The following is a 26543-nucleotide window of genomic DNA, read 5'->3' as shown; positions in this document are numbered from 1 at the left end:
CAAATGGTAGGGAAAAAAAATTGCTTCACGACTATCCAGTTGAAAGGTCAGAGTACTATAGGAACACGTGAGAGGATCAGCTAATCTGGACAACAGGTCAGATTTCTTAGAGAAACTCATATCCATGCTGAGATCTAAAGGATGAGTAGGGGCTAGATAAGTAACAGAGAAGAAGGTCAGTGTTCTGGGAGATATGAAAGTTGTTCATTCTGGCCTGGAGTATAGAGATTAAATAGGTGAATAATGAGAAATGAGCTAGAAAGAGAGGCATGAGGAGCTTTGTAAATGATGCTTAAGGAATTTGAACTTTATCCTCGGAGCAGTGAGGAGTCATTGAAGAGTTTTAATCCAGGTAGTCATACATTCACATTTGTGCTTCAGAAAACTCACTCAAGGCAAAGAACAAGTGAAGACTACTGCAGTAATCCACTTAAGAAATAATGGCAGACACTCTAAATTATGATAATGGTAATGGGGCTAGAAGAAATACTGGAAAGATACAAGGGAGATTTAAGTTTAAATCAAAAGGATTGATTAGATTGTGTGTGAGAAATAGATGTCAAGGATGATGCATAGGTTTTGAGCATGAACACTGAGTAGAAGTAGTAACCAGTGAGAAGAGAGTGAGAGAAAGGCCTGATTTGTAGAGGAATATAAAATGAGATCATGAGTTTAGTTTTTAGATATACTGAGTTGTAGATATTTGTAGGATGGCCAAGTGAAGGTGTCTACTAGGTGGTTGTATAGATCTGCTGCTCAGGATAGAAATCTGAGTTGGAGAGAAAGACTTCTGTGTTAGGAGTCATTAGCGAAATAAATGATTGAGTGAAACCATGGAACTGAGTTAAAATCAGGGGAGAGTGACTAGCAGTGAGAAGACACCAACAGTTAAAAGTTGGGTAAAGAAAAAGAATCTCCCAGAGGAGATTAAGAAGTGTCAAGAAATACTTTTGATGAAGCAGAAAAGCCAAAGTGTATTTTTATAGAAAGCAAGGAAAGAAAGCATTTCCAGAAAGAGTTGGCTTCTAATAGATAATAAAACATAGAGATTGAAAAATGAGCAACAACATCATTGGAGCAGTTGTGGATAGAGCAGATAGCAGAACCTTGAATAGAATTTGAGGTGAAGATAGCAAGCACAGACAGTTGGATTCTAAATGAGATGATCCCAAAGTAAGTCCAAGAAAAATCTCACCTTTTAGACCAGACTAGCATACCTTTGAACTTAGTCAGAATCTCTGGTAGAAAACAGAACAAAACAAAAAAATCTTCATAAATGGAATATCTGACCTAAGGAAATAAATAAAATGTGAGTTCTAGAACTTTATTTCCCAGATTTGAAAAGAAAGTGAAGTCACTCAGTCGTGTCTGACTCTTTGCAACCACATGGACTGTAGCCTACCAATCTCCTCCGTCCATAGGATTTTCTAGGCAAGAATACTGGAGTGGATTGCCATTTCCTTCTCCAGGGAATCATCCCAACCCAGGGATCGAACCCAGGTCTACCCACATTGCAGGCAGATGCTTTACCGTCTGAGCCACCAGGGAAGCCTCTATAGTTCCACGCCCTTGAAATTCCACTCAGAGAAGAAGCAAGGTGCATCTTTGCAGTTAGAGGCTGTTTGTCGTATAAGGTAATGAAGAGACACAAAACACACCCTACCCAGACTAGAGCAATTGTTTTAAAAGATAAATCTTGTTCCCCTCTCTTTAAAATCCTTCAGGAGTTTCTCATTTGCCTTAGGAAAAGAAGCAAAATCCTCCTCATGTTCTGAAAAAACCCTCTGTGATCTAGTCCCAACCACTTATTCAGTGATACAAACAGTGGTTGTAGCTGGGCTTAAATGGGCTCATCAGCCATCCTTATTATATATATAAAGTACAGATAAATAGATAAATATATAATATATCCTTATGTAATAAGAGAAGGAAATGGCAACCCGCTCCAGTATTCTTGCCTGGAGAATTTCATGGTCAGAGGAACCCGGTGGGCTACAGTCCATGGGATTACAAAGAGTCGGACACGACTGAGCGACTAACACTTACTATGTAATAAGATCATCATGTTATTATGAAGCCTTGGTACATGCTCTTTCCTGTGCCTGAAATGTTCCCATCACCTCTCTTTCTAGTCAGTGCTACTCTTACCTTTCAATTTCAACTCAAATGTCACATCCCTTCCTTGATAGCACTTGCAACCATTTGAAATGTGTGTTCAGTCACTACTCTAGCTCTAGCAAAGTGCCCCAGCACACACTAGCCGTTCATTTACGTGAGGAGGGGAAGCAGAGCCTGATGTGTCACCGTGCAGCCGCCCAATTCCAAGTAAAGCAAAGCACATGCTTCCAGTCTGTGTGTACTGACTGAACCCTACTCAACAACTCAATTAAACAAACAACTGTACAGCAACAGCTGTGTATCAAGCACTGTGCGTTTGTAATGGTCTCATAAAATGAATTTATTTAAACTTCATAGCTGAGATCAGCATCAGTGCTTATCCTAGGCTTTCTATAATGTGAAATAAAACTATATATCTAATAGGACTTAATTTACTTTTCCTAAGGGAGTCACTTAGGGTCATTAATAAAATTGAAAAATATTTACCCTATGTAAGAACAGTTGGTCTGGTGTTTTTACATTTTTAGTAGAATGATTTATTCATGCAGATGGTATAGAGCATAGCTTTTCAATAGTTGAAAATACTTCTCAGCCATTTGCTAAGAAATAGGCTAGTAAGAGCGTGGCCAGGCTCCTCAAAAACCTTTTGTCTAGAACTGACCCATGTGTGGGTGATACTCTTCCTTTGTGACTGTTTGTAGATGGAGTGCCCCATCTCAGTAGAAGGAGGATGACAAATTATGATAGTTGACATTTAACTAGGCCTCAGCACTGTGAAATCACTTATGTCTAGAGCTGACTGACACCAGTCTTCTACATTGTGCAGGGATTTCTTCTACACCATTTCTAACAGCTTAGTTATCTAGTGTCTACATAAATATATCTGATCACTGGTAGGGCTTATCTTACTTGATAAGATGCTTCAATTTATAACTTAGACATGGCTGAATTCTGGTGTGATTAGGTCTTATTTGGATATTATGCCATGGCTGGCCATGCTTGCCTTTTTTTAATTCCTTTCTCATGTCACTTTGGATTCCTACTGAAATATGGTTAATGTGATCATCTCTAGTCCATCCATGTTGCTGCAAAGATTTTCTGTCAGTCTATGGATTGTCTTTTCATTCTCTTAACAGTGTGTCTTGCAGCATACAAGTTTTTAATTTTAATAATGTTTTATATCTATTTTTTTCATGGATTATGTCTTTGGTGTTGTATCTAAAAGTTCATTGTTAAACCCAAGATCTCATATGTTTTCTCTTATGTTATCTTCTAGATGTGTACTGTTTTGTATTTTACTCTTCAGGCTTATAAAACATTTTTAGTTACTTTTTGTGAAAGGTGTCAATTCTCTGTCTAGATTCTTTTCTTGTGTGAATGTTCATTTGTTCCAGCACTTTGAGAAAAGGCTATTCCTTGTCCATGGAAGTGCCTTTCCTCTTTTGTCAAGATCAGTTGGCCACATTTGTATGAATCTATTTCAGGACTTTCTGTTCTCTTCCACTGATCTGTCTGTGTCTTCTTTTGCCAGCATAATGCTGTCTTGATTGCTATAGCTTTAAGTCCTAAAGCTGGGTGATGTCATTCTTCAGACTATTCTCCTTCAGTATTGAGTTGGCTGTCCTAAATCTTTTGCCTCACCATATAAACTTTAGAATCAGTTTGTCAATATATAAAATAATGTTCTGGTTTTTGATTGGAATTTCATTGAATCTATAGAACAAATTAGGAAGAATTGACATTTAATGGTATTGAGTCTTTTTAATCATGTAATGGACTATCTCTCCATTTATTTAGGTCTTTGATTTCTTTCATTCCAGTTTTCTTCCTGTAGATCCTGTACATATTTTGTTGGATTTATATCTAAATATTTCATTTGAGGGAGTGGTAATATAAGTGGTATTAAGTTTTCGTTTTAAATTGGAACTGTTCACTGGTGCAAGGTAGGCAAGCAATCGACTTTATATTAACCTTCTACCCTGCAGCCTTGTTATAGTCGCTTACTCATTCTAGGAGTTTTGTTGGTTTCTGTTGAGTCTTTGAGATTTTCTACATAGACAATCATGTCATCTGTGAACAAAGAGAGTTTTATTTCTTCCTTCTTAACCTGTATACATTTTATTTTCTTGTCTTATTGCATTAGCTATAACCTCCAGTACTGTGTTGAACAGAAGAGGTAAGAGGAAATATCCTTGCTTTTGCTGTGATCTTTGGGAGAAAGTATCTAATTTCTTACCATTAAGTATGATGTTAGCTGTAGAGTTTTTTTTGCAGATGTTCTGTATCAAATTAAGAAATTTCTTCTCCCTCTAGTTAGCTGAGACTTTTTATTATGAATGGATCTTAGATTTTGCCGTTGCTTCTTCTGCATTTATTGATATAATCAAATGATTTTTTTTCTTAGATTGTTTTATGATGGATTACAATAATCGACTTTTTAATGTTTTATACCTAGAATAAATCCTATGTGTTGTAGCGCATAATTCTTTGTAAACTGTGTTGGGGTTGATTTGCTAATATTTTGCTGAGGATTTTTGCATCTGTATACATAAGAGATAATATTCTGTAAGGTTTTTTTCTCATAATGTCTTTATCTGATTTTGGTATTGGGATAATGCCAGGACTCACAGATTGAGTTAGGAAATATTTCTTCTGTTTCTGCTTTGTGGAAGAGATTATGAAGATCTAATTGATAGCCAAAGATTGAGTTAGGAAATATTTCTTCTGTTTCTGCTTTGTGGAAGAGATTATGAAGATCTAATTGATATCCAAAGAAAAAGAACTGGTATCATTTCTTCCTTAAATGTTTAATTAATTCATCTGGGCCTTGTGCTTTCTTTTTTGGGATATCATTGACTGTTGATTCATTTAATAGATAAAGACTTATTCAAATTGCCTATTTCTCCTTGTATGAGTTTTGTTAGTTTGTATTTTACAAGGAATTTGGTTCATTTTATCTAAGTTATTAAATTTGTGGACATAGAGTTGTTCATAATGTTACTTTTAATGTCCCTGGGATCAGTAAGGACCTCTCTTTCATTCTGCTATTAGTAATTTTTATCTTCTTTTTCTTGGTTAGCCTGGCTAGAGGTTTATTGATTTGATTAATTGTGATAGGCCAAAAATTCCCCTTCTCAAAGATATCCACATTAAATCACTGGAACCTTTAAGTGTTACCTAATGTGTCAAGGAGATACAAGAAAGTTCCAAACACTTGGGAACTAAACAACACATTTCTAAATAATCAATAAGTCAAAGGAGAATTTTCAAGGGAAATTAGAATATATATATGTATGTATGTATGTGTGTATATATATGTATACACACACATGTGGCTGTGAATGAAAATAAAACTGCAACATAGCAAAATCTCTGAGATACAGCTAAGGCAATGCTGAGAGGGAAATTTTTAGCACTAAATTCATACATTAGGGTAATTTGAAATGTATCAATTAACAATCTAAGGTCCTACCTCAAGAATATGGAAAAAGAACATTAAAATAAATACAAACCAAGCAGAAGGAGAAAATGTTAAAAATAAGAACAGAAAGAAGCACATAAGAGCAGAGAGAAGACACACGACAAATATCAGGAATGATAGGATATCACTGTGGACTTTCCAGAGATAAAAACAGTAAGAGATCACTACGAACAGCTCCACATGCATAAAAATGGAAACTTAGAAGTGACAGACCATTTCCTCGGAAAAAACTATTATTCCATTATTGATACATGCAACAACCTGGATGAATTCCTGGGGAACTATGCTGCGTGAAAAGAGAAAATCCCCAAACCTTTGTATTTGTATAACATTTCTTGAAACGACACTATACAAATAGGAAACAGATTAGTAGTTATTAGATTTAAGGAGAGGGTGGAGTGGTAAGGAAGTAGGGAAAAAGGAGGAATCTTTGTGTTTTGTATCTTGTCTGTATCCATGTCAATATCTTGGTGGTGCTATTATGGTATAATTTTACAAAATGTTACTGTTAGGGGGAAGGCAGTTAAGGATACCAGGCATCTTCTGATTTCTTTCTTGCAACTTCATATGAATTTGCAATTATCTCAAAGCAAAAAGGTAAATTTTTAAATATTCCTCAAAAATGGAATGGAATGGAGTGGGGATGAGGGAACACAGTGGAGAATGAGGCTTCACACAAACATAAGGACAAAAGGAAGGGAAGTAAAACTGATATGACTCTTCTAGAACGCTAAAGTCCACTTGTTCAAGCGGAGCATTTAAGCAACAATGTTCAATAGATAATTTTTGTCAGCCTCTTACAGAAAAGCCACTGTGCTTGGCCATAGAAGGAAATAAAGAAGAATAAAAATATTAAAGTAGGAAAGATAAGACAAGAATAAAGTAGGTATGAAGGATAGTGGAAAGTGATGAAGTTGTGTCTCCTTGGCAGGATATGGGAGGGTGACTTCATGATGGTTGTGATAACTCATCTGGGTCTTAAAGTGTAGTGACCAGGCATTCGTAGTGGAGGCAACAGTATGAGCAATAATCCATAGTGAAAAGTGTGAGGGTGTTTTTAAAGAATAGTGTATGTTACCATTTGGCTAGAATAAAAATTTTTGATAACATAGGTAGGAAGAAGCCTGAAAAGAAAAGGAGAACAGAGTTCTGGAGCACCTTGAATTGTCAGACTAAACCTTGAGACATCAGCCTAGAATTCTACATCCAGGGAACTTACCCTCCAAAAGCGAAGGAGAAATAAAGACTTTCTTAGACAAACAAAAACTGAGGGAGCTTGTCACCAAAACACCTGCCTTGCAGGAAATGTTAAAAGAAGTTCTTCAGAGAAAAGATACTCACAGTAAGTCAGGACTTGGATTAAATTAATTGATGCAATAAACCGGAAGTAAAAAACAGGCTCCGTCTTCTCAGAAAATGTAGTTAGGACAGCATAGCTCATACTTCTGCTTTCCATACTGGCTTTGTCTTTATTTATTTTTATTCAGTAAAACAAGCCAAACCTGGCTGGTTTTTTTTTTTTTCCCAAATGATTTAATAATGTTATCAGTGAGTGATAAAGGTTAGGAAAACTAGGTTACTCCTCCCAATTCATGAAAAGTCTGTAGCAACAGGCAGGTTTTTTTATAAATCATAGTATTTATAAAATATCGAAGTATTACATGAGATCTTATACAAAATAATTAGATATAAATTATTTCTTTAAAAATTATTTAATGAAAAAATTATATAGTGTATAAATAGCTGGTTTCTGCCAGGTGTTGTGCTAGATATTTTCATATAGATAGATCACCTCATTTTTTCTCATATAAATTTTTTTTTTTTTTTTTTTTTTTCTTGGTAATTTTTAACTCCAATGTATTTATTTTTTTTTTTTTTTTTTTTATAAATTTATTTATTTTACTTGGGGGCTAATTACTTTACAATATTGTAATAGTTTTTGCCATACATTGACAAGAATCAGCCATGGGTTTACATGTGTTCCCCTTCCCGAACCCCCCACCCACCTCCCTCCCCCTCCCATCCCTCTGGATCATCCCACTGCCCCGGCCCCGAGCCCTTGTCATATAAATTTAATGAGGTTTTTCTCATTATTTTAGAATTGAGGAAATTAATACTCAAAGGGGTACTGTATTTTTCAGAGTAAACAGCAAGACTGAAATTTGAATCTCCTTCTTCAAAATCCAAATCCAGTCTCTCTTTATTTACCAGATTTGACATTCTTGACATATTAGATTGGATAATTCTTTGTCTTGGGGATCTGTCCTCTGCAATGTAGGATGTTTAGCAACATCTCTGGCCTCTACTCACTAAATGCTGGTAAAAATATTTTTAAAGGCTCACTTTCTATAGAAACATTCACTAAGAATTGCATAATTTCAAAACTGGAAGAGTTAGGGTTGGTTACCATCATATGTTAATGCCCTGTAAACCACACTCTTTCTGGGGGTGATTAACAGCTTTTCTGCTGTTGTTTTATCATTTATTCTTACTGCAACTTTATTTTTTTTTTTTTTTATAAATTTATTTATTTTAGTTGGGGGCTAATTACTTTACAATATTGTAATAGTTTTTGCCATACATTGACATGAATCAGCCATGGGTTTACATGTGTTCCCCTTCCTGGACCCCCCACCCACCTCCCTCCCCATCCCATCCTTCTGGATCATCCCATTGCCCCAGCCCTGAGCCCTTGTCACATGCATCAAACATGGAATGGTGTTCTGTTTCACATATGATAATATACATGTTTCAATGCTATTCTCCCAGAACGTCCCACCCTCACCTTCTCCCTCAGAGTCCATAAAATTGTTCCATGCATCTGTGTCTCTTATTCTGTCTCGCATATAGGGTTATCGTTACCATCTTTCAAATTCCATATATATGCATTAGTATACTGTATTGTTGTTTTTCTTTCTGGCTTACTTCACTCTGTATAATGGGCTCCAGTTTCATCCATCTCAGTAGAACCGATTCAAATGTATTTTTTTTAATGGCTGAGTAATATTCCATTGTGTATATGTACCACAGCTTCCTTATCCATTCGTCTGCTGATGGACATCTAGGTTGCTTCCATGTCCTGGCTATTGTAAACAGTGCTGCGCTGAACATTGGGGTACACGCGTCTCTTTCAATTCTGGTTTCCTCGGTGTATATGCCCAGCAGTGGGATTGCTGGGTCATATGGCAGTCTTACTGCAACTTTAAAATATTTTCCTATACAGTGTCATTTAAATGCCATTAAATTGTAATGCTGCTGCATGGGAAAAGATGCATCTGAAAAGCAATGCATCTCAATCAACTTGGAACAGAGGTTAAATATGATATGACTCTGAAGAAAACTAAACAATGTGACCCTCTTGTCAATTTAGGGAAGAACTTTGTGAAGAAAAGTGTTAGTGCAGGCTTTCCTCGTGACTCAGATGATAAAGAATCTGCCTGCAATGCAGGAGACCCGGGTTCCATCCCTGGGTCTGGAAGATCACCTGGAGAATGGAATGGCTACCCACTCCAGTATTCTTGCCTGGAGAATTCCATGGACAATAAGGAGCCTGATGGGATGCAGTCCATGGGGCCGGGAAAAAAACAACACTAAAGCAAAAATTTACTTCAGTGGTTATAGATTTATACACACTAGGAATATATCCTCTCTACTCCATCTTTATTCCTATAAGAAAATTTCCCTAAATTATAAACATTCTGATTTATTGAAGTTTATGAATATATTCTTCCCATAAAATAAAATTTCCCTATGTAAGTTAATTTGTTGGAATTAGAAAGTAAATCACATGATGATACTGAAAAAAACTGCAAAGTATTGTAAGTTCTAAGAAGGAAAAGAGGTTCTATGAGGGAACATATAAATTTAAATGAAGAGACATAAAACTTTTATCTGAGAAAGCAGTACTTATGCTGAGACCTAGGAGTTTAGTCACATAGAAGCATGGAAAGAAAGACATTCCAAACAAATGCTTCAAGCAGGAAAAGCTTGCTGTACCTGAGAAATGGAATGTCTGCTAAAAGGTGGTACGTAGAGAGACCAGATGACAGAAGGCTTTGTAGCCCATGGCAAGTAGGGGAGGATTCCAAACCAAGTAAAAGGCTGTGATGGGTGTTCAGATCCTGGCTCTGCTAGGGGTGAGATTAATTAAAATACTTATGTCTTTGCTTCAGTTTTTTATTAGTAAAAAAGTAATATTAATAGGACTTCCTTCCGAAGTTGTTGTGAGGTTTAGTTAAAATATGTAATTTGTTATTATCGTCAGAGATTCATTCTGAATACAGTGAGGAACTGTTATAGGATTTTGAGTGACATTATCTAATTCATCTTTTTATGAGATCACTCCAGCTACTACTTCAGTCTGAGAAAGACTTGATGGGGATTTAAAGGTTTCCAAAACGTGCTGAAGGATGAGTAGCTCTTTGAGCTTGAGAATAAAGGGTCCCAGTCACAGGTCCATCTGAGAGAAAAATTAAAATCAGGTAATATAAACTTGTTCCTCAAAAGGAAAATATTAAATGATAGAAGACTAATAAATGATGAATGATTAGGGAATTAAATTGGGATAATTTTGATTTTAATAATGGTATAATTTTTAAAACTGAGTCATTGATTCTTAATAGTTAATTGGTTATAATATACTAGATAGTGTTTTAGATATCATAAACAAATGCAGAATTCCCAAAATAAGCTGACCGACTTCAAGTTTTAAATGAGGAGCATATATGTAAGATTAAAATACAAAGGAACTGGATAGGCTAAGATTTTTTTAAATAGGACGCAAGAAAGTGCTGCCATTAGTAGAATAATAATAAACTGGATTTCATTAACATTAACAACTTGTATTCATCAAAAGACAACATTAAGAGAATGAAATATCGCTGTACACCTATTAAAAGGGCCACAGTTTAAAGGACTGGCAATCCCACTGTAAGGCTGCACAGAGAGCAGCTGGAACTCCCTTGTGATGAGAGTGTTCATTGGTGTGACCACTTTGGGAAGCTTTGCAGTATCTGCTAAATCTGGACATACATATACCCTAAGGAGAAATTCTGTTCCAGGCATGAGTGCTTATGTCACTTATATCTCAGTAAACCTGGAAACAAAAACCAAAACAAAAAAGAAACAAGTACGTAGGTTCATCAAAAGACCCATACAAGAGTTTATTCATGGCAGCAACAGTGGGACGGGGAAATAAGTTGCTGTGTATTTATGCAACAGAATACTTAATAGAATAAAAAAAGGGAACTACATGCAACAACAGGATGAATCTCATAAACATTATGTTGGGTAAAATAAGTCAGACAAAAAATTCAAAAACAGGCAATATTAATCTTGATAGAGGTTGACTTAGTGGTTACCTTTGGGAAGGGGATCAACTGTAAGGACTGGAGTCTTCTATATTTGTTCTGTGTTTTGTTCTTTACATTCTGTCAAAGCTGAATATTTTATATTTGTGCACATTATATAATTTAAAATGTAATTGACATTTAAAAGTAAAGAACATAGACTTTTTAGAGGTTTTGTTTTGTTTTGTTTTTAGTTTCTTTCTTGGGTCTTTGAAGTAAACAAAACGAGTGGATTGAAAGAAATTGGAAGTTGGAAGAATGTAGAAAGTATGAGAGGACAGAGAAAGAATAGAAAAATGAGCAAGAGACAGAAGTCTTTAAGCATATGGATTGGTAAAAAGAAGAATGAAATAAGGGTTAGATACATAAATAAGGAGGTGAAAAAGCACAAAGGAAGATACTTTCTTTGCACTCTGCCAATCTGGCACCATACACCATTTTTATTTCATACATAGTAATCAGTCACTTGACCACAGTGTAGCAGCATTCTCTCTACCAGATTAATTTGAATTCTGGAATGATTTCTTTTACTGTCCCTGCCTCAGGTCCATCTTATTTCCTTGTGACACTTTCTCCAAAGTGAACACCTTGGAGAGGTGTATAGGTTGCTAAAGCAAAAAGAAGAAATTTATAATTACTTGAGTTTGAAAAGTTTTAGATAAAGTACTAGGCTAGATATTCGGCCAGAGTTAAAGTTCCCTGACAAGCTTTCTGCAGCTTTAAGAATTAGATTCCTTTCTTTCAACATTATCAATCTGTATTATATAGTTGGGTTGTTTTACTTCGAGTCTCCCATCGACATTTTTTTTGTATGCATATACTGAAATGATTTTATTTAATAAAAAAAGAACATCTCCTGTGTGGATTTTAAATTTCCCCTTATTAAATATTTATATTTTCAAAATGTCTTTATTTAATTGAGTGAGGTGCTTGGTGCCATTTCAAAATAACCTCAGGTGGTAGGTGTAATGACATATCAAAGATTTGACCTTTAGCATTTTAGGATTCTATTTGTCTGCATTTTCTTCTGCATTCATTTGGTCTTAATTTATATGCTGTTTCTCTGTATGACTTAATGAGTGGGTGTATTTGGAGTAAGATTCATTAACAAAAAGAAAATATATCTGAATACATATTATTTCTGTGCGATCTGACTAGTAATTTTAACCTCATTCATATCTCAACTGTGACAAGTAGAAAATGCTGTGTATAAGGCTGATCAGTATTTGTACAAACCTCATTCATTCTCATTAAGTGTTCAGCTGAATTAGACCCTGGATCTACTAAACTGATGCCCATTCTCTTACTTCTCACTTCTTTGCAGTCAGCTTATTACATTCTTTTATTTACTTAGAGATACTTTATTTTCCAATTCTTTGCTATTCCTTTTAAAGAAAATTGAATGTAATATTTACACTGATATAATTAAATTAACATCTTACAGCATCTTTTTGTATGCTTTGGTAGCAAAGATAATCATTTGTCTGGGTAGCTTTCAGCTTAGAAGCAGAGAAATGGATAATTATCAAGTATAATATTGTGATACAAAAATTACTTTCATTTATCCATTTAAATATGCCTTTATTGATTTTTAGAAATGAATCTTTCTAACTGGAGATTTTTGTTTAATAGATTATTGGTCAGTAAGCCTACATATTTATGTTTAAATTTTTTTATTTTTATATTTTATCAGTTTACACAAATCTTTATCCCAAGAAGAAAATCTGAAGGATCAGTTTAATCTTACACTTAGTATCTATGAAGAAGCTTTAAAAAACAGAGAGAACATTGTTTGCATCACTCAACAACAAAATGAGGAACTGGCCACCCAACTGCAGCAAGCTCTGACAGATCGAGCAAACGTGGAATCAGAGCTTCAGCATGCTGTCGAGGCCTCCCGAACGGCCAGTGATCAAGTTCAGAAGTAAGTAAAATGATCTTGTATTATTTCAAAAGTATGAAACAAAACAAGGCAAAAGCACTTTGTTTTGGCAACTAAGTAATATGTTATTCATGCTATTAATAGTTTCAAACAAAAGTGGATTGAGCCAAATGAACTTTTTTAGACTACCTGTCATATTTAAATTTGGGGTCAAAAAGTCATTTACTTGGGAATCGTGGTTACTGTTTAGGGCAAGCAACTTTTATTTTTGCTTGTTTTTAACTTTTTTTAACTTTAGTAATTGATCTTCATGAGCTCATGGAGGCCATACAATAAAAATCATTTCATAGGTAATACATGAAGTTATTAGCAAAGGGAATAGACGGGCAAGTTACCAACTTTATTCATTTAGCATCAAAATAATCCTGCCTGAGCTGAAATCTTCTATGATCTTGCAGTTTTAGACCTCTAGGTACATAGAATCCAGTACAGTGAAACTCATTTTCTTGTGTTGTTCCTCTGAAGAATTCAGTACAGCTTTTCACAGTACATGATATTTATTTTAAATAATCTTTGCATTTTTATTCAAATTTAAATAAAGCTGCATAATCAGTCAGTCTTTAATGATAGCTAGCAAAATGATAACAAATAACTTATCAGATAAGGAAATCTTGTTAATTGATGGGACTTGAACTTGAACACTGTAGCAGAATTTTCTAAGGCAGCTTTAATATAATAGAACTTTGTCATTTTAACGGAGCCCTTTATTATGTATTGCTAACAGCATTGCATCATTTACACACCTAATTGCATTCAATTCTAAGACACTGAATTCTAAGACAAAGGGTTCTAAAACATACCCTTTCCCTTAGCAATTTTTTTTCATTTTTACAGTATGAAGTGTAAGTGCTAACTTCAACATTTCTTACTTCTCACTACTTCTTATTTGAAAATAGGTCTCAAACATTTCCCTCACACCCCTGAAATCGTATCTTATATCTCAATTCATAGCCCAAGGTCAGATACATATGTAGTCAAGACTTTTTAAAACAGATTAGGAATTTTGCATATTAATCTTTAAATCAATGTCTGCTAACTTGAAACTTATGATTTATGATATATTTTTATAGGTTTAAAGATTAAGTTTATATTTCTCCAGCAACTGTCTATAATTATTCACAATGAAATATTAACGTTCTAAGAACACCAAGATAGATATTTAGGCCGATCTCGTTTCATTGTCAATTACAAATCAGTAACTTTTGACAGTCAAGATCTATTTTGGCTCAACTTGCTTAAAAGCTACAAGTACGTTAAAATTTCACAGTCTTCTTTACATGTAATCTTTTAATTTCTTTACATAACTAAAATTCCCTAAAATTTTTCCCGAAGAACATTAGATTTCTAAAAAATTTGGAAATGTTGTCAACTTTAATTTTTAAATCTCATCAGCTATCTTATTATTTTGTAAAAGAAATAACTTTGTACTGCAAGAAGTAGAAATAGTATTTTCTCTTGTAATGCTTAATCTTTTGAAAAACTAGTGATATTGCCCTTATTTTTCACATTTAACAACAGACAAATCAAGACTTGGAAATGGCACCAATCCATGGGCAGGGTTTAAGTGCAATAATTATGTCAGTTACCAGTGTTAAATGTTAATTTAAATGTTAAATCTTTTATTCTGATTTCCAGCAATCAGACCTAGAGGAAATATTATCAGGCTTTTCTTTTCATATTTTATACACGATCTTTCATCTCTATTGCCCTCAAGTGTGCAGTGTATCTTCATCACAGTTAAGTTGGACATCAGCCTGTTTTATTGGATATAAGATGATAACCTTCCAGGAAGCCAACTTGTATGATTTTATTAGATGGTATTAGTATCCTCTATATAATCTGAAATTACTATTACTAGCAATTATTTTTGAAGGTACTTTGTAAATATATCAGTACTCCAGGCAATAATTAAACTTTAAACTAAAAAGGTTCACATTTTCCCTTTTCCCTTCACAACTAAATTTCTTAAACAGCTGATCTGTATTCACTCTAATTTTTCAATTCCCATTTGTTTGTCTACTACTCAATACACTATGGTTAGCTCTTATACTAAAATTGTTCTTCTTAACATACCAGTAATTTCCTAAATATTAAATTCAGTGGCCCATTCCTAACTGTATTTTATTATAAAACTAGTATATGATCATGGTAAAATAAGTAAAAATGCTGATACGTCTTCAACATGTTAATTTAAAATCTCAGGCTCTGGATTCAGAATGTATAGGTATGTGAATTAGGACATTTTATTTTGAAACATTGTGCTGATGTGGACAATAAAATGTGGACAGTAATACTCCTACCTCATAATGTTGTAAGAATTAGATGAGATAATACATGTGATGCTTTTAGAACAATGTGTGTTGCATAGTCCCTCCTCTTGTCATTTCACTCACACTGCACTGTCTCATTCTTCAGAAGGGCACTACCTTTTCAAGGCTAAATGCCTTTACATATGTTGGCCTCTCTCCTTGGAGCCTTTGCCCCTTTTCCTTCATGAGAATTGTATTCATCCTATGAGACTCACTGCAGTGTAGAAGATAGTCAAGATTTGTAGTCAAATCGGACAGACCTGTGTTTGAGTCCCTGCTTTCCTACCTATTTCCTGTCAGATTTGGGGCAGATTACTTAACCCCTGAAGCAAAATTTTTTCAGTGAAAAAATTTGGACAGTTACACTGACTTCACAGGGAGAGCTTATGCAAAGAATAAACTGGATAGTATGTAAAGATGCCTAGTTCGTAATCAGTTACTGTAGCATTCTGCAAAGTGTATCATTAGTATCACCACATTTATCAAACCCACAGGAGTAGTTCAACTGCCTTTTCTCTACCAGGTCTTCTCCAACATCCTAGAAAGTTAAATCACTGTCTTCTGTGTCATAGTTTTTTTGGTGAAAAATTACTCCTCTGAAAATAAAGCCCTCCATTCTGTATTTCCTGTCTCCATCATAGTCCTCAAAAGTTTCAGCCCTTTCCTTCTTCCCGCACTCTTTCTTGTCATTCACATTCACTTTGCCATCAGTCTCTGTTGTCTACTGCCTAAGTATCTCCTGATTCCACCACTCTTCCCTTGTTAATTTCATTAATTCAGGCCCTCATGGCTCATTCCTCATGGCTGTTGAAATAATCATTCCTCTAGACTATTGAAATAATCTTAGAACTGGTTTACCTGCCTGTAGCTCTCTCAAAATTTGTCTTCCTTACCACCACCAGAGTTAATTTTTCTAAAACACAAATCAGATTATACTATTTCCCCATTTGAAATCTTTCAGGGACTCTTCAACCCCTGCAAGTTAAAGTTTAAACAATTTAGCATGATATAGGAGGCCTATCAGTGGGCTTCTCCCATTGTTTTAGTATCATCTCCCTCCATGATGCCCTACCACAGTATCTCTGCTCATGCCATCTTGCCTTCTTAGAAAGCCATAGATGGTGTCCTGTTCATCTTTGTATCCCCATTGCCTCCAAATACTTGGCACAGATACCTGCTGTTAAGTGGGTACTCTATAAATGCTTATGAACATATGGACTGGAACAATTTAATAGTTTGATATAATGACAGAAAAGGGTTTCCCTGGTGGCACAGTGGTAAAGAATCCACCTGCCAATGCAGGAGACGTGGAGACAGGGATTTGATCCCTGGATCAGGAAGATCTCCTGGAGGAGGAAATGGAAACCACTCCAGTGTTCTTATCTGGAGAATCCCATGGACAGAGGCACCTGGCAGGCTACAGTCCATGGGTCTCAAAAGAATTGGACACAACTGAGTGATTGACAACACACACTTGCTAGTGATCAGCTTATTCTAACCACAAACTTCCATCAAATTTAATTACATTTAAAAGACCTGAAATCTTCAGTAAATAGGATAGAGAGACCATAAACTATTTCTAATAATTGTATTTTAAATTTATATTTTATTTCTTTGAGTAAATATTTTTCTTAAATTTTTTAACCTATAGGAGTATATTTGGAAAGGAAAGTTGTACAGAATTACTATCCATAAAGTAGCCAATATTTATAGGCAGATAGTCACTTATACGGTAAAATGTGATGAATGCCAGACTTCACAGACCAAAAATAACTTCTTGGCCCAGGTATCTGGGTGATACCTAAAATTTCACCAATGGAAATCCATTCCTTTGCCTTTAACATTACTCTCCTTAGATAGGTCTCTTTTAAAAGTGTATGTGTTTGTGGAGGAAGAGCACATAGTGATCTACCTTTTAGGTTATTTTTTTGTTTGTTTGTTTGTTTGCCGATCCTGGATGTAGAGATTTATGTGGAGGCTAAAAAACAGGTTAAGAACGTGAGAACTTTGTTCTAAAAAATTTCTCTTCATAGTTTTGCCTAGACCATCCATAGTCCTCATTTATTAAAAAGAAAACTGATGCACTAGTCCACTAAATGATGTTTTTATCACATGAGATTATAAAATCTGATTCTTTGTGCTATATTTTTCCATCTGTCTTTCCATCTACAGATACGCTTCTTCTGGCCTAGAGCAAAAGTTCCCAAAGAGATTTTTTAATATATTTTACTGTAGTTAACGTATTTAAGCTACACAGTTACCTAAAAGTATTTATAGCCAGACTGATATGGTTAGAAGACCTCTCAAAGATCTAGGTTTTAAAATGAAATAACTTTCATCACATACCATCTTAACTGTGGGCTGGATTTACACTGATGTTATTTATTTCCTCATAAACTATAACTATATAATGAATAGGTTGGACTAAAATTTGTAAACTTTTAATATATATTCAAGAAGAAAAATGTATCAACTATTTAGAATTTTCTTTCTGTACTTAAAAGAAGTCAGTTACTTAACATTTGCAGGCATTCTAATTTTTAATTGCATAATTAAAATTCCAAAGACCAGCATAAAACATTTCCTTCTGAAATATAGGGCATCCTGTGGCTTTTGAGTGCTATTTAAAAAAAAAAAGAAAAGAGCATGTAAAGTTAATAAAAGTCTTTCCTGCCGTTGGCCAAATACTGATTTCTATGAAGAAGTTGAGGTTACAAAGAAGTTGTGAATTCTCAGCCTGGTTTCCCTGCTGATGAGGGAGAGCAGTCTGTAGTTCACTTTGAGGTATCGGGGGAGTCGCCATAGTGTCACACAACGGTTCTTAGCGGAGAGCAAACATACTTTCCACAAACTTAGCTGCTTAATCTGTTTGCAGGTTGAATTATAAAACAGGGTAGATGACTCTGGGCGCTGGGAAGGGGAACAGAGCATTTCCAGTTTCTTGACTTTTTTTTTTTTAAAAAGCCTGCTATTATTAAAAAAAAAAAACAACTATAGTTTTCATCAAAAGACTTCACTAAACTTTTTAGTTTTGTTGCTAGTTCCAGAATCTGATATTAACTATAATGATAAATGATTCTGCTCAAATAGTCTTATGTAGTTTAATGTGAAAAGCATCAATGAATTTTTTTACATAGTTACATTAATATTGTGTTTTCATTAAAATTATTCTACTTCTTGCCAACTTTGTCTTGCTATTTTCCCTGTAAATTCTTGGTTGGACTACAAGTTGCAAAGCAATACTAGATGTATTGTGAATGCTTTGTAAATATGATACTTGTTAATTGAATCAAGGAGTGCATTTCATAAATGTACTCAACTCAGCATGAGGTTTAAATCAATATTTAATAAAATGTTGAAAGTTTACTTGGATTTATTAGTATTATTAGTAAATGAGGATTTAAAACTTTTCTGGAAATTTCTTCACAATCTTTTTTGTATTTGAGATTTTAAAAGCTCTGTGAAGTATGATATATACCTCAGCAAATAATAAGTCAAATAGTTAATTTATTTGTGATAGTTTATGTACAACTGAACACCCCTGTCAGCTTTGGACAGCACCTTCTAAATCTAGAAGTAATTAGATATAGCTTTTTAATGTTATTTATGTATGGAAAATGGACTCAGAGGCCTCCTAAACAATCATCGTAAAATATACACCATCTAACATGCTTAATTTTTATTCTTGAACACATGATATGCTTTTTAAGAATTTAATGTTCTGGGTTTTTTAATCATAACACATGTTTTTAAATTAAATACCTATTTAACTTATGAAATACATCTTGTACTCTATCAAACAAGTATGTATTTTATAAAAACTTTAATTCCATTATATATTTGTATAGTGGATCACCTCTCTTACACACTGAGTACGTAAAGTAGCTTTCCTTAGAGCTACTTTTATTATATACAGAAATACCTACCATGTTTGATAGGTAATATAATTATATTCATTTCTTTATAAAAACTAGAGAATTAAGGCTTATACCTTGATCTTCAAGGAACGTCTTACTTTGACATGAAAAAGAAACATAGTTTTAATTGTCTAGCTCATTTCTTTCTACCAGGGAAGGATTAATCTGTGATTATTAAAATTGAGAAATTCCAATGAAGTGGAAAGTAAAAGATCCAGGCTAAAGAAGAAGAGGGATTCTCTAAACCTAAGTATCTGCCCTGTCCCTGTTAAGTTCCCTTTTATAGTTAATTTTATGGAATGAATCATAAACAGCCTGAAAGTAGGGACTAAAAAGTTAAATCACAACATGACTTTTTACATTTGACTGGCTTCTTCATTTCAGAGTCTGTCTTCACTAGGTGATCTAGATGTGGACTAGTATTCATCTCAGCCTACCAAGATAGATAAAAACACATTTCAGATGATCACGAGAGGAATGAGAGAAAAATAGAAGTGTTGAATAAGAGAATCATATAGTTTCTGTTTAAGACTAAATAAAATGCAGGGATTTTTATTGCTTTTTATTAATCCCAGTGTTACAGTAATTGAAATCAGAGATAAGAGTTTCTATTATTTTAGGGAAATTATTTATTGGTGTTCAGTCGCTAAGTTGTATCTTACTCTTTACGACCCCATGCACTGCAGTACACCAGGCTCCTCTGTCTTCCACTATCTCCCAGAGTATGCTCAAATTCATGTCCATTGAGTCGGTGATGCATCTAACCATCTCATCCTCTGCTGCTCGCTTCTTTTGTCTTCAGTCTTTCCCAGCATCAGGGTCTTTTCCAATCAGTCGGCTCTGCGTCAGATGGCCCAAGTATTGGAGCTTCAGCTCCAGCATCAGCCCTTCCAATGAATATCAGGGTTGATTTCCTTTAGGTTTGACTGGTTAAATCTCCTTGCTGTCCAAGGGCCTCCCAAAAGTCTTCTCCAGCTCCACAATTCAAAAGTATCAATTCTTTGGTGCTCAGCCTTCTTTATGGTCCAACTCTCACGTCTGTACATGACTACTGGAAAAACCATAGCTTTGACTATATGGACCTTTATTAGGAAAATTATAGGACACACTTAATGATGATCAAGTACACTTTAACTGAAACTTGACAAGCTGAAAAAAGTACGAGAGTTCTTACACTGCAGAGATGTCCTATTGTGATTTTCATGCATATACATGAAATGTAAATTCCTTAGAGTGTTCTTATGCTCTAATCAGTACCATTTTCCTAGGTTCTATTCTTAGCTCCAGTTAAAAGCTCTCTTAACTGTTTAACCCTTGACCCCAGGGTAGTTCATAAAGATAGGAGAACTCATCTATCTTACCGGAGAATAGTTTTAGAATTGATAAAAATAAGACATATAAAGTGATTTGAACTTCCTAGGAAAGGTACTTAATATCACCAACCACTGGACTATTTTAGCATACTTCTTTTGTAGTCAAGGAAAAAAAAAGAAGCTATTGTATAAATTAGATTTTTGAAAGTTTTCATCATTCCTGCCTGGATGTTGCTCAACCTCATTATACTTGATAACTCATTCAGAAATTCCTCTTTTGCTTTTTCTATTCTTAAAAGCACAGATGAATGGATATAATGTATCTGTCTGTTGATACAGAGAATGTTTACATGCTTACATAAATCAGGGTCTGATTTTTTTTAAATAAATTGTCAATGTATTCATCTAAAGTCTGATGTATACTTCTTTACTAGGTATAGGTTTTATTCCCAGAATATAATTGAAAAATTCTAAATTGAACCCAAGAGCAACTAGAAATATAAATTTTACTTGGATTGTAAGATTCCATGTTTGATTCTTTCTTCCCATTATTCCATGTTTGTCTATATCCCCCACTTGGGATTTTTCCCAAGTGCACATTTGGCCCTCAATAAATGAAAGAATATTGTTTCTTTCAGGGTAACTCTGTCTGATAGTGAAATCATAAACACTGTCCTCACATAAACTTCATTCTTGATAATTTACATTTACAGAGAAAAGAATGCATTCTGTAGCAATATAGTATATAACAGCAGCTGAAATCCTCCTTCTTTCTTTCTTCATATTGTTTTATTAATATATTGTTGAGCAACTCAACAGATATCATTTTTTTCTTCAGCTCTTAACCTAAGTATAAAGTAAAGAATAATTTTGCTACTATAGATTCCTTCATCAGGTGTTCCTATGGAAAGACTAACTGGAAGTGAAAATTTTATATAGCAAATAGTATTTTGGAACCTATTACTGAACTTAACTATTTTAATTTTTTTAATTACTTTGACATGTACAGCATTCAAACTAATAGTTCTTGGAACAGCATCATCATTTGACTTCTTCCTTCACATACAGTAGTATCCAAAAGCATAATGAAAGTGTGTCTTCTTTCTCTGTGTTACACCATTTGACAAGCTACACAATGGTAAAAATAACATAAACATGCTCAAAATCTTGAAATGTCACCTTCTTTAGTTTAAACTAATCTGCCTTCTGAGCTATGTGTATTTCACATCAGTGTTCCAAGAAGTTCTCTACTACTGACTGGAGGGCCTAATCTTTCCCAGAATGATGGGAGTAGCACAGTTCAAGAACAAGAATGAATCTCTGTATTATCACACCACAATGTGAGGTGACCCTAAGACTGAGAACTGACCAGATACACATATGGGTTTTAAGAAGACTTTCTGATGCTCTTTTTGACACAGCTGTGAGAAGAATGTGGCTAAGGCCCAGTAGTCATTCTTGAGTAGAGCTGGCAAAGGAAACCATGAGGAGAAGAGAATTTAACACATGGGTGTAAGCGAGTACGGCTTCATTGATGTGATCTGAGGGGAATGGCTAATGACTGGAAGAATCAAACTTGGCAATGAAAACACAAAGCTCTTTTCATCAATTCAAACACAGACTCTAAAGCTGCAGATGGTCACCTGCAGCCTTGTCTATTCAGTGTGAGGTTTTATAAAATGGCACTTTGGTGAATACTAATAGATCAAAACAAAGTTAATAACGTAAAGATGTGGTGTTCATTTTTAAATGAATATACAGGTCAGCGTCTCAGAAAAGGATAAAAAGAATACCTTTTATATATGGGTCTAAAGTCTTTTTGTTATTTTTCAACTTCAAAAATAAATGACATTTATCTTCAAAACTAAATGACAAATGTACAGATTGTGTTTTATGGAAACAGTTTACATTATGAAAGAGACCAAAATCAGAGTTTATCTTTACACTCACTGATTTCACTACTTTCGTTTGAGGACGCTCAATTTATAACATTTGTTAATGTCATCCTTTAATATTTTCTTGAAACTCACTTGATAGGGCAAATCTGTGTTGCCATTCTCAAGGATTATTAATCAGTCTAATTAATTTAGGCCAAAATATTTTACAATTGGAATAGAACCTTTTTCTTTCCTTTTTAGAAAATGCGAAGAGACATTGTTTAGTACAAAGGAGCCTTTGAACTTTAATGCATTCTTGAAAGGTACTTTGCATTCGATTTTGTAAGATTTTAGAAGTTCATAATTGTATATATAGTCAAGAGGTAGTTCACTATACTCACCTGTTACTAATGCTTACATAACTGAATCTTACTTTAAATTAAAATATGGTGTATTTTTCCAGAACAAATTTTATTATTAGACTTGTCTAGCACTTTACAGTTTATAAAAGTCTTGTGGCTGCTGCTGCTAAGTCGCTTCAGTCATGTCCGACTCTGTGCGACCCCATAGACGGCAGCCTACCAGGCTCCCCGTTCCTGGGATTCTGCAGGCAAGAACACTGGATAGAGTGGGTTGCCATTTCCTTCTCCAGTGCATGAAAGTGAAAAGTGAAAGTGAAGACGCTCAGTCGTGTCCGACTCTGAGCGACCCCACGGACTGTAGCCTACCAGGCTCCTCCGTCCATGGGATTGTCTAGGCAGAGTACTAGAGTGGGGTGCCATTGCCTTCTCTGATAAAAATCTTGAGCTAAACCCAAACAAGTAAGCTTTATTTTCTAAAATACGCTTAAAAGATCAACATGACTAATAGCCTTCATATTTCTATTATATGTGAAGTAATTATAATGAATAAGTCTGTGTTCCTAATACTTTTATCTAATAAGTGACATATTTTATTATAAAATATAATAAAATAATAGAATTGAAAGTTAAGAGGAAGGCAACCAAGTATCTAGTAGAAATACCAGTAAACTAAAGGCCCTTGACTGTCATTAACTGAGTGTGTACAAGTTAATTAGATTGTGTTTCTTCTCAGTCTCCTCATCTGGAAGGTGGAGCTGATAGACTTGCTGTAACTACTTACAAACATGACTGTGAGAATCAAATAATATGCATGTGCATAAAAGTACTTTGAAAAATATACAGTTTATAAATGCAAGCCATAGACTGAAGAATATATTCTACTTATAATATACATGTTAGATTAAAAATTATAATTACCTCTTTGGAACCAGAAATGAGTGAGTTAGAAAAATAATATTTTAGCCTCAAAGACGATGTAGATGTCATGTAACTGGAAAAAGTGATTCTCCACATAGATCTTGGAAACCAAAAGTAAAGAGGATTCTGTGCTTTCTCATACATTACTGGTGAGATTGCAAAATAGTGGGGGAAAAAAAAGCCCTACGGTGGAGAATTTGATGGTATGATGGTATCTAACAAAATCACGGGATTCCCAGCTGGCGCTAGTGGTAAAGAAATAGCAAAGAAATAGCCTACCAATGCAGGAGAAATATGAGATGCCAGTTTTATTCCAAGGTCAGGAAGGTCCCCTGGATGAGGGCATGGCAACCTACTCCAGTATTCTTGCCTGGAGAATCCCATGGACAGGGAAGTTGGCGGGCTGCAGTCCACAGGGTCGCAAAGAGTTGGACACTACTGAAGTAACTTAGCACACACACACAACAAAATTACATTTACCCTTTGACTAAGGAAAATCACTTTTAGGAATTCCTCCTAAGAATTGTAGTATTATTATCATCATTACTATTATTTAGTGAATGCACTGCATGGCATGTGGGATCCTAGTTCGCTGGTCAGGGATCAAACCTGTGCCCCCTGCAGTGGAAGCACAGAGTCTTAACCACTGGACCATCAGAGAACCCCCTACAGTATTATTTTTAATAGCAAACAGAAACAACCCAAATAGGAGAGTAGATGAATAAACCATGCATATATTTGCATAGTGTAATACATGTGCTTACTCAGTCACGTCCGACTCTTTGCAACCCCATGACTGGCCTGCCAGGCTCCTCTGTCCATGGAATTTTACAGGCAAGGATACTGGGATGGGTTGCCATTTCCTACTCTAGGGGATCTTCCTAACCCAAGAATCAAACCTGCATCTCCTGAGTCTCCTGCATTGCAGGCAGATTCTTTACCACTGCACCACCTGGGATAGTGCTTAGTGTGATACAGTGCAACTTTAAAGAATAAAATAGCAAGGAAGATGTCTATAAATGAATATTGATTGACATATTGCTAATTGGAAAAAAAATCAAGTATTTATAATAACATAAGTGAGAAATAAGGATAAAAAGAACAGGAAGGATGTTTATCCTTTGGAGGTAGATAGGAAAGAGACATAGGCATAGGATGGTAATGCAACTTTTCAAACTATGTCTTTTTCTATAGTTTGACTTTTGAACCGTGTATATGTTTTAAATATTTAGAAATTAAAATCAAGTGAAAAAATTAAAAAGCACCCATGAAAACAAATACAAATAGAAATAAGTGTACCTGACTATATATATCAGATTGGTTAGATTCTTATAGAGAGAAAATAATTAACTCAAGTGTCTTTTGACTATTAGACTAACTATACATCATTAAAGGCATATGTTTTAAGGACAAGAAGAAATGCAAAGAAATCTTAAACTTTGCTCAGTATATTTATACTTAGTTGTACTACTGGTTATTAAACTCTTAAAACTATTTTCTGTATATTGCTGGACTACTGAACAACTTCACTTTCACTTTTCACTTTCATGCATTGGAGAAGGAAATGGCAACCCACTCCAGTTCCAGTTCCCACTCCCAACCCACTTCTTGCCTGGAGAGTCCCAGGGACAGTGGAGCCCGGTGGGCCACTATGGGATCGCACAGAGTCGGACACGACTGAAGCAGCTTAGCAGCAGCAGCAAAGAGCTATGTACATATTATTAGGAGCCAAAATTTACACTATAAAATAAATGGCATTAAGAAAAAGAAACTGTAATACTCAATTTGAGTTGAAACTCTCAGTATGAACTTATGATTTTAAAAAAATGTATATTTTTCCTTAACTTTATTATTGAAAAGGCCTTAGAAGCAAGGGACACACCTAAACACCCAAATTTTGGTTTCTGACTACATTTCTTATTAAAGGGTTTCAAAGCTTCTGGGCCTGGATCATGGAAAGTACAGTGAGTCTAGATTATCATTTTGTACCAGAAAGCAAGAACGTACTCAGAGACTAATAGAGCCATGTAGAAAGGGCATGGGAACAGCTTGACAAAGTTCCCATAGACCAAAATTGAAATAATGTATGCATCAAAAGAAGAAGTGTATTTGATTATAGAATCCTAAATTGTTACATTTAGGATCTATAAAGACACTTTTTTAAAAAAAGATGGAAGTTAGAAAGGAAGAATGCCTTTTGTAAAGAAGAATGCGCTGTGCTACTGTGCTCAGTCGTGTCCAACTCTGTGACCGCATGAACTGTAGCCCACCAGGCTCCTCTGTCCATGGAATTTTCCAGGCAAGAATACTGGACTGGGTTGCCATTTCCTACTCCAGGGGATCTTCCCCACTCAAGGATTGAACCTGCATCTCTTGTGTCTCCTGTATCGGCAGGTGGATTCTTTTACCACTATACCACCTGGGAAGCCCCATGGAAGAATGGCAGTTAACAAACAGAGTAATAGAATCAGAAAACTGCCATCATGTAACCCCTACTGTAATTAATGCAAGCAAAGCCCATTCCATCAGCCATGTAATGAGTTAAAAGAAGCTACTTTGGCTCTATCGTCAGTCAGTCTAGTTTGGGGAAACTAACTTAGCATATACCAAAGAATTTAGAGCTTAAAAATCAGAAAGGGCTTCGACATGGGGATTTAAGATGTCAAGTGCCTTCAAACAATATTTAGGGATTTATTATTAAAATTTACTTTAGAAATTTTTCTTACTCAAATATTCTGTGCTTATGTAAATCATAGAAGATAGACCTAAATCATTCAACCTTTTATCAAAATTCATCTTTTAAAGAAACTCACTATAAAGAAGTTTTGCCTTAAAGATTTTATCAATCTTAGACTAGGTACTGATCCTTTATTTAAATTTTGTTGTTTTTTTTTTTATCATGAAGTTTTTGTGTTAATTTTGATTTTTTGAAATATTGCATTAAAATATTATTTATCT

The 26543-nt window shown here is 34.8% G+C and overlaps 1 protein-coding gene across 42 annotated transcripts in view; it reads left to right on the top strand.

Moving 5' to 3' along the window:
- MIPOL1 (mirror-image polydactyly 1) overlaps window positions 1-26543 on the top strand; it is a 305559-nt gene that overhangs the window by 217379 nt on the left and 61637 nt on the right. For 33 of the 42 annotated variants that reach the window (XM_081547834.1, XM_081547833.1, XM_081547856.1 and 30 more), the window contains one exon: window positions 12641-12871. In XM_081547834.1, coding sequence (XP_081403960.1) covers window positions 12641-12871 — 231 coding nt within the window. Of the gene's footprint in view, window positions 1-12640; window positions 12872-22566; window positions 22629-26543 lie in introns of all 42 variants that reach the window. The other 9 variants (XM_081547859.1, XM_081547839.1, XM_081547840.1 and 6 more) reach the window with 1 other exon arrangement.

The sequence above is a fragment of the Giraffa tippelskirchi genome, chromosome 12 (assembly GCF_054371585.1).
Source record: "Giraffa tippelskirchi isolate mGirTip1 chromosome 12, T2T-mGirTip1v1.2.pri, whole genome shotgun sequence".
Classification (NCBI taxonomy): domain Eukaryota; kingdom Metazoa; phylum Chordata; class Mammalia; order Artiodactyla; family Giraffidae; genus Giraffa; species Giraffa tippelskirchi.
This window is presented reverse-complemented; position numbering and strand designations above follow the sequence as displayed.